Source organism: Anneissia japonica, unplaced genomic scaffold, assembly GCF_011630105.1.
Source record: "Anneissia japonica isolate Jap-2015-1 unplaced genomic scaffold, ASM1163010v1 scaffold750_len1593409_cov174, whole genome shotgun sequence".
Taxonomy (NCBI): Eukaryota; Metazoa; Echinodermata; class Crinoidea; order Comatulida; family Comatulidae; genus Anneissia; species Anneissia japonica.
In genome coordinates, this window is record NW_022756705.1 from 751,195 (window position 1) to 764,886 (window position 13,692).

The 13,692-nt window shown below is 33.4% G+C and overlaps 1 protein-coding gene across 14 annotated transcripts in view; it reads right to left on the minus strand.

Moving 5' to 3' along the window:
- Nucleotides 1–13,692, minus strand: part of LOC117124323 (dysferlin-like) — an 88,943-nt gene that overhangs the window by 9,014 nt on the left and 66,237 nt on the right. For 11 of the 14 annotated variants that reach the window (XM_033270518.1, XM_033270520.1, XM_033270516.1 and 8 more), the window contains 10 exons: nucleotides 12,595–12,627; nucleotides 10,405–10,509; nucleotides 9,344–9,469; nucleotides 8,954–9,109; nucleotides 8,609–8,700; nucleotides 7,658–7,828; nucleotides 7,344–7,489; nucleotides 5,799–6,027; nucleotides 4,816–4,911; nucleotides 1,369–1,507 (listed from right to left, as the gene is read on the minus strand). In XM_033270518.1, coding sequence (XP_033126409.1) covers nucleotides 1,369–1,507; nucleotides 4,816–4,911; nucleotides 5,799–6,027; nucleotides 7,344–7,489; nucleotides 7,658–7,828; nucleotides 8,609–8,700; nucleotides 8,954–9,109; nucleotides 9,344–9,469; nucleotides 10,405–10,509; nucleotides 12,595–12,627 — 1,293 coding nt within the window. Of the gene's footprint in view, nucleotides 1–1,368; nucleotides 1,508–4,815; nucleotides 4,912–5,798; nucleotides 6,028–7,343; nucleotides 7,490–7,657; nucleotides 7,829–8,608; nucleotides 8,701–8,953; nucleotides 9,110–9,343; nucleotides 9,470–10,404; nucleotides 10,510–12,285; nucleotides 12,310–12,594; nucleotides 12,628–13,692 lie in introns of all 14 variants that reach the window. The other 3 variants (XM_033270517.1, XM_033270522.1, XM_033270521.1) reach the window with 2 other exon arrangements.

Sequence of the window (13,692 nt, forward strand, 5' to 3'; positions counted from 1 at the left end):
AAATATTCATGTATTATTTTTGGAGATTTCAAGGCAGCAGTGCGCACAATAAAAATGAAGAAAAATTTTTAATTTTTTTCTGAAATTTCCATTTTTTTGTGGTGGCGGGCGCACTAAATGGCTAAAAATAAAATTTTCTTTTTATTCCAAATCATCATTATTGGTTCGCTAAACAAGGTATAAAAAAAAGTCTCTCCTAAATTAAAAAAAAAAAAACCCTAAGTATAAGCTTAAGAAAACTTATCACTACTAAAACAAAAAAATGAAAAAAATATTATAATTGTATAAAATTATAAGAAATAAATTGCATTGCAGGCAATAACAATAAAAAACTTTAGAACATTATTACCTTGCAATCTGCCCTGTTAAAAATGTTTAGAATTATGGTAAAAAAAAAATTACTATGTAAGTTACTATGGTAACAAATAAATCTATCATCATCAATAATGAGAGCAAAAAAAACAGATAAGCTACCTTTAAGCATACCTTTTGCTGGATAACCATGACTTTTTATTGAAATTTTATTTTTATTCCAAATCATCATTATTGGTTCGCTAAACAAGGTATAAAAAAAAGTCTCTCCTAAATTAAAAAAAAAAAACCCTAAGTATAAGCTTAAGAAAACTTATCACTACTAAAACAAAAAAATGAAAAAAATATTATAATTGTATAAAATTATAAGAAATAAATTGCATTGCAGGCAATAACAATAAAAAACTTTAGAACATTATTACCTTGCATTCTGCCCTGTTAAAAATGTTTAGAATTATGGTAAAAAAAAAAATTACTATGTAAGTTACTATGGTAACAAATAAATCTATCATCATCAATAATGAGAGCAAAAAAACAGATAAGCTACTATCTAGCACTGGGTGGGAGACTGTAATATTTGGGAGACATAATATTTTACAATTTGATAGAATCAGACTGGTTATTACATAATACTGTAGGTAATCTTCATCTACTATAAAAACAAAAATACTAAAAATTAATGTTATTTTTTATTAATGTACTTGAGCATGATTTTTTTGCTTTGCACATTTTCAGTGGGGGAGGGGGGAACCAATTGAGGAAGCACAATTAGTTTTTTTTTTGGGGGGGGGGGCGGAGAACATGTGCCCCAAGGCCTCCTCTAGACACGCCACTGGTGATCAAAAAATAATATGAAATGTATAGAGGCCAGTATAATGCAAAAGACCAACATGTCAAAAATGGATGATGGTACGTATGGTATTTTATGGCACTCATATTCCAATACCAGCATCCTAGGTTCAAATCTAGGTCATAAATTCTTTCCAAGGAATCAAAATTTGAAAATACAAAATATAAATTCCAATACGTGAAGTTAAAATGAAATTTTAAGCATACCTTTTGCTGGATAACCATGACTTGCTCTGGTGGTATGTAGTCGAACTTGAAAACGAATCGCCAGTTGAAATTACCCTCACCATTTAAGGACCGGTAATGCACGTCAGTGTGCAGTCTATCATCTTGACCTTTGAGCCATCTGAACAAAAGAAAAATACGCTTAACATGGTTAAGATGTACTTGATAGCTTGTGAAATAACCCTAATACACTAGGATAACTAAACCAACAGGTCTATATACTTATCCACTCATGTTCTACATACAGACAAATCCAATTGTTCCATTGCTGGACACCTTTTTAGGGCCACGAAGTGCATTTCATGTCCGTGTTCAGTGGTGCAAAGTATTTTGCATAGATTCCTATCATTCCAGCATTTACATTTGTAGCAGATGATGCGTATTTAAGAATCCTTTACCAGGTCCCCAGTTATGGTGTCTATGGCTGGGCACGCACTGCATTGTACAACCGCTGTACTACTAATCCGCTAGACGACGTGAGACCATCTACTGATTGTCGGTGTCAGTCTGAACGGATCGTCGTTAAAAACGACCTTCATGCAGAATGAGTACCCGGCTTAAAGCTCTGTCCACACTATCAAATTTTCTTTGACAAAAAAAATGTTGTACACCCATATATGGTCATGATGTGCCCATATATGGTCATGATGTGCCCATATATGATCATGATGCGCCTATATATGGTCATGATGTGATGTCATCATGACCATATTTAGGCATGTAATGTTTTTTTTTTCAAATAAAATTTGATAGGGACAGGGCTTAAAGCTTTGTCCCCACTATCTAGTGACATAATATCTTTGATTTGCCCACATAAGATAGTTGTATTATATTGCACGTGACATCATCATGCCTATAATTAATATGACATCATGTCCATATATGGGCAAATCACACATACCTGTCACATTAAACTTGATATTTTGCACAAACCAAAAAAAAAACCACATACTGTACAACTAACAACAGTAACTAAGTAAGATGAAAGTAAAGTCGGATTGAATTGGATTTATTCGGTGTAAACACCAAGGATAGTCCACGAAAGTTTAGAAGACAACTTATTTTCAGTGGGGTCCTTCTGGTGGTGATTGGACAGTACACCGGGAGACAATCCCCTACTCTTTTCTGAAGAGCGTACTGTGTTCTTTAACGTGCACATGGGCCATAATGCACACGGGACCAACGGCTTAAATGTCTCATCCAAAAGACGATACGCTATTGTAACTTGTATTTCAGCCCTCTAACTGAAACACAAGGAGAGGCAGTGATGGGAATTGAACCGGGGACCTAGACATCTTCGCGGTTCAGCGCACACACAGTGGCTACCAACAGATTAGCCGACTGAGCTAAGCTGCTCTCTGTGCGATCACTGTGCAATTTATACTTTCAAAAATCAAGTCTAAAATTAGAATAGGATATTATAATTCAACCATGGCTCCCTCAAAAAACACCATTTTATCATGGATTCATTTATTAACAAATTAAGTTTGTGTGTTCATTGTGGATAAAGTGTTCTTGAGTTAACTTAAAGTTGTTGTAAAATTCTGTGCATCAATGTCAAAAAAAAAAGCCGCAACGGAGCTGGAGAGATCAGCAGAAACAGTTGGGGATGGAACTCAACTATATTTCACACCGGTTTAACAAAATTCCACACGCTGATGCGATTACAGTGATCCGATTGCAAGAGAGCACGGGAAATTGAATGATATGGAATATTTCAAAGGACATGTGTTTGATGTCATGTGTGAGATGAGAGTTGACATCAGTACCAGATATCCATGCACCGGAATTTTACTACACCTGTGAACCACTGAACTTTTGAACTTACCTGGAACAGAATTTTCGAAGAATACTCTCACAATTTCATATGTGGCAAAGAAAAGCCAAACCAGTCACTCCTCGCAAAAATCAATTTTTAGTTATTAATACAGGGTTGAACAGTAAAATGTGAGCTATAAAATGGTAAAGAATCATTTAAATCCAACATTTTGTTTTGATGTTACAGGAGTTTAAACATACAGCTGTTTAAAGATCAATATATGAGAAATCAGCCTTCAAAGTTCACGATTTCTGGCATTTCTCAGGCAGAAACCATCACCAAATCGTTACAAATTTTTGTTTTAACATTGAAAATGTGGAAAATAACAACATAGCATGATGTATATAATGGTTAATTTTGTGCAATAAAATAGATTTAAACAATTTTGAAATTAGAGCATGTTTTGGCCATTATCTCTGAAACATGATTTGCGACGAGTGACTGGTTTGGCTTGTCCTTGCCACATATGTAAAACATACTACAATTGGTATCAAAATAGAGCATAGCCTTTTTCACAGGGACAATTTACGACGGTCGTACCACTGTTTGTCGATAAATCATCTCCGCTCTCGGTAAGCGAGTGATGAAGCAAAGCTATCTACTGATTGTTGAGAACAGACCGAGCAGATTGTCATTAAAAACGAATTGTTGCACTCACCTCATCCTCTAGCGTACAGTAGGGGGTTTGGACCAACCCCCTCTGTGTGAAAAAACGTAATAAAATACTACTAGGTCCTGGCTTACAAAAGTCATGCTAACCTACCTAGGCATAGGTTGACAGATCAGAAAAACTAGGCTTAGTCCAACTAGCCTTCAATTAAATAAAATTATACACACTATTTTTGGTTTGATGTCGTAATAATTTACTTACAAAAAGTACGTTCTTCAGGCCTGTCGGTTCATCGATCTATGGACGGAAGACTACGTATCCAACTACTCAATATTGTTGGAATATAATAATATACTGCCTATGTCTTTGAACCCCCTCTTTCAAATCCTGGATCCGCCCCTGGTGTATCTATGGGATCACGTTGGTTGACGACCGATAGTACACTATGTGAACGACATAATACATTTTCTTTCTCTTTTCCTATCAAAGCTTGGGGGGTTATTCCCAAGTAAAGTGGACGCTCCCAACTGGTGAATATAAATATTTTGCAACGTATTTCTTCTTGCCAAGAGTTGACTTGTGATAATAAGGTGATAATAAAAAAAAAGAAACAAATGTTTACTTGCCTTAAAGACAAAGGCTTGGGATTGATTGTTTGTGGTGAGCATAATAAAGTACTGTATAATTGTATTATTACTGCCACTAGGCCAAAACCACAACAAATATTGACCTCTGAACAGGGCACAGAAAGTAGATCACCCTGTCTGTAATTACACCTGATCAGCTGATGTCCATCACCACTTTCAGCTTCTGGATATTACCTCTACCTTCCCACAAACAACATACATGTTTTATACATTACCTGAACAAAATGAGAAGGAGGACACATGTTCCTGGTTTCCTCAGCTAAATATCACTTAATCCTATACTAATCGCGGGGTAATCCCCAGGTAATTCACTCTATCTTCTTCCAAATCCACCCCTTGCCTTTGTCTCTTACCCTTTGACGTAAATATCACTCATCCGTTCGCCAGTTATTGAGGTCTCATCTAACTTGACGTCTTTCGTATTCCAGATGACGCAGCGAATTTCATACCTGCCAATCAAATAACAAAAATTGATAATCAATATGTGAATTATCAAGAGTGAGATTAGATGCCATATACTGCACATCATGATTCTTAATCATATTTTACATATCATTTCTATTTCTAATTCCATATTTTTTCCATAATCATAATAAAACAAATTTCAATTAAACTTCAATTAACAATTGTTCAGAAGCCTTTGATTTTTTTTTACATTTTTTGCCCTGATATTTTAATTACCTATCTTTTATCTTTCTAAAAAAATGTTATTGAATTTCCTAATGTTGATAATTTTTAAATTATAATGTGATCCATCAGTGAAATCAGTACTGCATCACTGAAATTGCCATCACTCCAAAATCATATTATGTTAACAAATATAGTAATTAAAATCTTTTGAAAACCTTAAATTTTTATATTTTACATTCCCTCTCTTTACCCTGACATTTCATTCATCTACCTTTCACCTTGATACTGATATTTTTAAATTATAATGTGATTCACCAGCTAATTCAGTGCTGCATCGCTGAAGCTGCCATTACAGAATAAAGCTACTTCTCTCCCACAGGGCTCAGCCATGCTTTTATTTAATAACGCTCATTATGAGGTTAAAGAAAGTGGAGTTATTTTCAGTCTTAAGAAAAACCCACAAGAGGTTACAGACTAGAGATATAAATAGAAAGGAGGAAAAAGGTTAAGAGAGGATTTTAAATTTCCCTTTTTTTTTTAGTTAGAAGAAAACAACAAAGTTGGAAAGTATGTTCATTCAGAAAAAGACACTGTCTAAACTGAAAATATATATATTTTCTGATATTGCCATTTTATATATTGCCATTAAAAAATTAACAGGTGAGCAGAGTGAGCAAATAAATAGAATTTGAAGTACATTACTTACGATTTCGGCTTTCGAACCTGAATGTCGAAAGGAGTGTGCGGGAAGCCAATATCAAGAGGGAAAATATCAATCCACATTTGGAGTTTACCCTGTTCAATGTTCGGTAGCAGAGGACTGTATAGAGGGCGGGTTTCAATGTGCTCTTGGACTAATGGCAACATGCGGAGTGCATATAATGCCAAGCGCTCTTCTGGTGGTCCTTCATGTTCATTGTGGATCTTGTTTGCCTCTAAAGAAGTTACAAAAAAGGTGAACAAAAGTAATAATAGTAGTAATAACAACAAAAAAATAAACAAATAATGATGTAATAATAAAAAGAGAAACAAAAATAATAATTTACACCAAAATATATAATATTAATAATCAAAGTAAAAGAATAGTAGGAGAAAATAATAGTAGCATAATAATAATAATAAATAACATTATTTAATAATTATAACAATAATATTAATGGTAACAACTTTTCAATTACTTTTTATTGTAACCATAACATCATTTTGTAATATATAATTTGTTTGTGTATGCGTGAGCTTTAGAAAAAGAAATTGATTTGTATCCATTTAAATCCCAATAAGAAGTATCGGGTTTCTTGGGTAAATCCAGAGTAAATATTCAGCTGCATTGACCTCAAATTGACCGTCTGCAATAACTTCAACGGATGACCAGACAGTACACACTCTTAAAGCCTGGATTTAATCGGTCAAATATCCCTCTTGAGCCTGATTGACCGACTTGTGGTCATAGGCTTCACCGCCTATCGGTGACATACACAGCGTATGGAAATAACACGATGGATTTTGTTCTGGGCTTAATAGGAAAACCTTATTAATAAGTCTTTAATCAAGCAAGGTTATATTTATTAAGCCGCGAGTACACTAAATACTGTTAAAGAACTCTGAAACCTAGGTATTTATTGTTGACTAATTAGTCATAGCTTTCCATGTGGGTTTTAATCCATACCATGGCCCATTTATTAACCCAAAATACCCAGAAATCGTGTGCCAGACAAGATGTGCTTTATTGGGGAAAGGACATTGTAGAATTGAATGGTCACGTATTAGAGCGATGACCCACCTATGATTGACCCTATTCCTCAGACAGTGTTAATGATCAGCTTAGAATTATCGACAGCGCAAATCTCACATGTACGTCAATAGTTAAAATTGATTGCAGAATTTGTAACGAGGTCAATATAATATTTCACAACTGTAAACACCTTATGTGCAATGACAGATTTGGTGCAATTGAAATATTTAGCATTATGAAATAAATCATCTTACTGGATTATATACATTTAAAATACCTTTAGTATTAATAATACAAAATACATCTCAATTTAGAACTCAAAGGTATATAATAAGAAAGGGTTTATTACTTTATCATTCATATACTTATTCTTATAATGTGGTAGATATTAGTTGATTTACTTTTATAATAAAATTTTTTTTACTTTTTCTAATTTTTGACCGGGCAAATAATTCTATGGACAATTCTGAAAATATAAAGATAAAAAAACAAGCTAACTCATCTGTCTGATTTACTTACCGAAGTCTTGAAGGTTGTACATTTTTCCGTCAAAGCAAAGCTTTGTAGCGCCGTAGTAGACCGGGTCGGGCAGAGAATTCTTTTTGCAATACTGCTGCAGAATCTGGGTTGGTGTTACTGCATCTCTCCAGACATTTGGACCAGTCCTTGATTTGGGGGGGGGGGGGGGGGAGAGGGAAAAAGAAAGTTCCGTATTTTATAATTTATACTATGCTATGGTATCATATGGAACACTTTACAGTATCATTCTAAATTTACAGTATACTCAAAAAATGTTAATTCTTATTGTATTAAACTACTTAATATTAACTCACGTGTTGTAAGTAGCTTGCAGACCGCATGTTGCACGGTATTTAGAAAGGAAACGATTTTCAAGATCAATGATGGTTTCGCCAATAATGTCATCGCTACTCAAAAAATCGTAGTCCATCACACCAATCTTTAGATCTTTTACAACAGGAATGGAAGCCTTAATTTCAAACATTCTAAAATAATACAAAATAAAACCAATAACTATTTCAAAAGATGCTGCTGGTAGGTAAACTTTTACGGTAAAAGTAATTGTGCTACAGCTGCAATTTTGTTTTGTTTTGTTTTGTTTAATCATTGTATGTATAGATGATGGATAGATGGATGTTTGACAAAATGAATGATGAATGAATGAATGGGTGGATGGATTAAACGATTAAATGAAATGCATAGTTAAACAGGTGAAAGAATGGATCGATGAAAGAATGACACATGAATGAATAGATACTGTAGATGAATAAGAGTAGCTAGCTTAGTTGGTTAGACTGGTGGTAGCCACTGTGTGTGCGCTGAACCGTGGAGATCTCTCAGTCCCCTGTTCAATTCCCATCGCTGCTCTCCTTGCGTTTCAGGGCTGAAATTCAAGTTCCAAAAGCGCACCGTCTTTCGGATGAGACATGTCAGCCGTTGGTCCTGTGTGCAAAATGTCCCATGTGCACATTAAAGAATGCAGTACACTCTTCGGGAAAACAATAGGGGATTGTCTCCCAGTGTACTGCTCAATTCACCACCAGAAGGACCCCACTGGAAATAAGTCTCAGGACTTTGGTGAGCTATCCTTGGTGTGTATAACACATCCAATTTAATTAATTTATAGATGAGTATATGGATGAGTAAATAATCAATGTACAAATGAATGAATAAGTACAAAAAATGAATAAATAGGTGGATGTGTGAATGTATACATACAGATAAATGAATTGATAGTTAAAAAAAAATGATCAATTACACCTTACCTTCCAAACATTGGATTCAGTGTGTTGGGAAGGTATGCATCATTTTCCTTAATCTTTGTTTTTCCAAGGGAAATTTTTAAGTAGGGATCAGCCTAGGGGTGAAGAAAACTTTTATTAAACTATATCCACTTTGTATTTCAAACTGATGAACTGTTAAATTTCATTTCATTAATTTCACTATTCATTCACTTTAATATGTATTTAAAAGAATGCAATTGGAAGGCAAGCACACAAACCACCAACCACTCCATGCTGAGCTGTGAAGCTGCAGTAGACTTATTACAATATTTGTTCAATAGGATAAAACAATTGAGTCTGGCAGTGATGGTGTACTGGTATACTTACCAATCCTGATGGATCCTGAGGTTGAAGGTCGATGGCTCGAATGATGTACACACGAACGATGCATTCGCACGGTGCACTACTCGGCAGGCTTTTAAACTGCTTCGGTGGTAAGGGTGCCTTAAGATCCGGGGCCAATGGGTAAACACGGAATAGACCCTAAATATTCACAAAAAAACAGAACACGTCTTGATAAAATTTGTGGCAGTTGTGAAAATATATTAACGTTTATTCATTTTTTCTAATACCATATAATATAATACTCAAAAATTAATTTGTTAATGCATATTTCTTTCTATACGGCTTGATAAAATTATATTTGTGACTCATTTTTACCTTTCCCAGCTTGAATGAATTAATTGTAGAATATAAATGAGTCACACTGGTATTTACCTTGAATTCCCCTACTCCACTAAATTCTTCATCTTCCTTGTTCTTGCCACGTTGAAGTTCGTATGTGTTACAAAAATCAGAGAAACTGTTGTATGGTTCAACCTTTTCAAGTGGGCAGTCAAATATCTGAAAAAATTATGAATTTACAGCATCAGTATCATGATACTAATTCATTTATTAAATTTCAATTATGTTTTATATATATGTAATTCCAACCAACATTAATATATATATTTATTTAATTGACTTACTGAGAATAGTACTTAGCTCCTGATTTGAACCCAGGACCTTGAGGTTAAAAGACCACTCTACCATCAAATTATATCCCAATTACATGCAATAATTGCCACATGATGGTTTTATTATTATGCAATTAACATCTCGAAGAGATTTGATTGACAGATAAACCGACTAATCAGCGAGCGTCATTCAGTCATGTGATCAAAAACTCGTTCTCGGACATTTTAATTTCCTTAGACAGCTGGTTTAAACGCGAAACATACGTGAGCCTAGGCCTAGATGTCTATTTTGCTTGGTGATAGATACCCAGATTTACACGAGCAGTGCGCATCAGTTACTTGGCCTTTGCCGACAACAAGGTTGACTGAATGCAGCTTTTCCCTCTTCCTTTGAGAGCGAAATACAGAGGCTTTTACAACAATTTCCCCGCCATGTTCCATGAAATAGATTAACACTATGAATATATGATTCATTTGCATACCACCTACCCTGAATTCTCTTTCTTAAAGAAGGTTGATAGCAAAGAAAATCTTCGCCAACTTGTTAAGTCTAGCCGCCATTGTCTAAGGTTTTCGTGACTTTGTGGGCGGGGCTTCGCGTCCTTGTCAACATGTCAATTACAACTCATGTATATTTTTCATATAATAGAAATGTATTCAACAAAACATTACCTTGACTACAAATTCAATTTACTCAACAAGCCCTTAAGAGGGCGACAAACAGAAATGTGTCATTAGTTGTCAATAAAACAACAAAATAACATGCATTCAAGAATATAATACAAGATATTTGATATAAAAAGAGACAAAATAAGGTCTTACCTTTATTGTGTCATATCCCTTTTCTAAGTAGGAACCGCATTTCTCTTTGTCTCCAATTGATCCATAGTACTTCGACCACCAATCAATCTCTTCCTCTAATACATCCTATGGAATAACAAATGAATTTTAATAATCTTTCTGATGGATAATTTGATTGGATAATGGATTATTTTTGTTAATTATATCTTTTAAAGTGAACTTTATTCTTGCTTTTTTATAATGTTTAATGATTCTAAATTTTAAAAAGAAGAGACCATTGACAGTATTCATATTGCAGTTCAGCAGAAAACAATTTCTATTGCACATTTTTAATGTTTTAATGCTTACATAAATGTAGTAAAGAGAAAATTTTTTTTTTCTTGCAACAAAATAAGGCAAAATTTAGAATGGAATAAATCACTTGTAATACAAAGTTGTTATGATCTGAGTTGAAAGTTATTTATTAAAGCAAGTATTTATACACTAATGATTAAAATGTTAACATAGATGAGAGCATAAAAAGAGAAGATATTTCATTATCTTAATTTAAGGAATGTATGTAAAGATCAATCGGCAAGCTTAGATTATATTTCACTAATTGTTTAAAGAAGAAACGCACATCAAAATCAAATAAAGTACTCAAGTCTACAACAACAGAGAAGAGTTAGATCACTTAAAGCCACTCATTTCCTTGGGACTATATCATCACTTGAAATACGGATAACGTTCCACGAGACAGTGATGTGCTCCTCCCTAGAAACCAGGTAACGCAAGTGTCTTATGTCTTGGAGTGGTTGCTGCACTCCCCCCCCCCTCCCATAAGGTTGGTATACAAGTTAGCTCCCCGGGGTTGAAGGTGTCTTTAAATACAAGGTCTATAAATCTTAATGGGGGATTTTTTATTGTCATAAATGGCAATCTGCATTTTTTCAGTCTTATAGTTTTCATTCCTAAATGCAAAATCATATCCTCTTCAGGGATATATATCCAGTACTGTATATTAAAAAAAATATAGGGTGCAAGAGACACAACCAATGGGACAGAAATCCAATTTAGAATTACTTTTCATAATTAGATGAGAAAATTGGTAGTTAAAATGAAGCAGACAACAGGCCGCACTTTATAAATTGGCACTTCTCTTTCTATTTCTTGAGAATATCAGATCAAACCTTTAACTCAAATCGCGAAGCTAAAAAATAAGCAGTATGATAAAATGATCTAATAAAAATAGAAATAATAATATACCGCAGATCTGTAAATTTTCATTTATATAAGAAATAAACAGCAATTTTTCTACACTATATGCTAGTTATAATGGCATTTTCCATGTGACAAGACAGCTGTTTGCTTTAATAGGCACTATAGAAATGTGTTACATTATTATTATTATTATTTTATTGTCATCATTATTAATTTTATTATTATTATTACTATTATTATTATTACTATTATTATTATTAATAAAATTATTACTATTATTAATTTGTAAAATTGAAATAGAAATTATAAATTGTTATATATGAGTTTATTACATAACTATGTAATAAGCATTCATCACCCTCATCAGCATTGTCATTCTCATGAATATAACAATCATTTTCATAACATTATCACAATCACCATCTCATTCCTATCTTTCACCATCATCTTCATTGTCACCATCATTATCATTATTCTCAACATGGTTTAACCATCATCATCGGAATAATGTCTTAAACCTTCACCATTGTCATAACCATTACTATTTCAATAAAGCAAACTAGAAAGATAATATAAAAAATAATTACAAAAAAAACTAAATACAAAAACACTAAACTGCCATAATGTTTGGTGATAAAAATTAAAACAGTTATTGACTGATTAGTTATAAGCTGCTACAGCTAGGTGAAATAAATTTAGTACCTGTTCAGATAATACTTCCTTGCCCTGTATCGAAAAAAAATGTGTACCTTAACTAGTTATACAATAAACTTTCTATAAATTTATTTTCACATATTTTTTATACACTATTTCATCATTCAACAAAGCTCATGTTCATAAATTGTGGTGTTTCTGTAATTAAAAAAAAAGGGGGGGGGGGTCATAAAATTATGCTAGGAGTAAAAGTGTTACAGAATTTGAAACTACCAACTTTAGAGTACAAGAAAGCATCTTAATAGTTAACACAAGTTGAAGAAAACAAAAAATAAAAGCAAAATGATATCAAATTACCGGAGCAAGAAGGTGTTTACTCTTCTTGGGACCCTGTTGTATGTGATGCAGTAAAAATAAAGAGGGAAAAAGCTTACTATAAACGTCCTACAAAAGAATACACTATACCAAAACCAACCGCATAAAAACCCAAACAAAAAATACAAAACAAATACATAATAAAAAAGTTTAAAATAAAATACCACAACCAAAAGAAAGAAAGTAACATTTTCAACAATGGTCTGTCCACACTATGGAGTTTAAGTGACAAGTACCTGTGATTTGCAGATATATAGCTGTGATATGACATCATCTATGGGTCACTCACACATTTGTCACAAAAACTTGGAAGTATGGACAGAGCTTAAACATAGACCTCTATTTAAAGACATACCATCTGTCAATAGGGTTTGGCGGTAGTGTGTTAAGATATCAATTTCCATTGCTTTTCAGGCAAAAATGTTCCTTTAAAAAAGATGGTTCCCTTATAATAGGGGTGTCCAAATTGAGTGGTTCTACTAACTGTAGTTTTAAAAATTTGTAAAACCCAGAAAAATGCTGTGTTTTCCAAAAATCATCATTCCTGATGATGACATAATTAATGTCGAAATATTGAATCCCAACACGATGGCGTGTATTTCAATACTTGGAGTATGTATTATACTTTCTTATGCTGTGTTTTAATCTCTGTATTAAGATTGGAAGTGAATATTTGTTTATTTAGCTATTTATATTGAACTTACTGTGCATTTCCAGATTTTATAAGATGGTATATTTTCAAAAAACTTTCAATAAACTGTCTATATTTAAAATCAATACCATTAAAAAAATAAAACTGTACTGTAATTAACATCACATTTCTAATATAAAATCAATCACAAACTTCATACTGCTACAAATTCCAGTGACAAATTCAGTGACATGCATGCCAATGTGATTGGAAGAAAAAAAAGGAGGAGCATGGAAAAATTTGGAGATGAGATGAAGAGAGAAGTTCGGTGTAGGTTGTATGAATATCCCAACAGGTGATAAAGAAAGTGTGAGCAGGGCGTGGTGGGGTGGGGGAGAAGGATTGTTGGAAGGTTTTTGATGAGAAGCATTTATAATAGCAAATGAGTC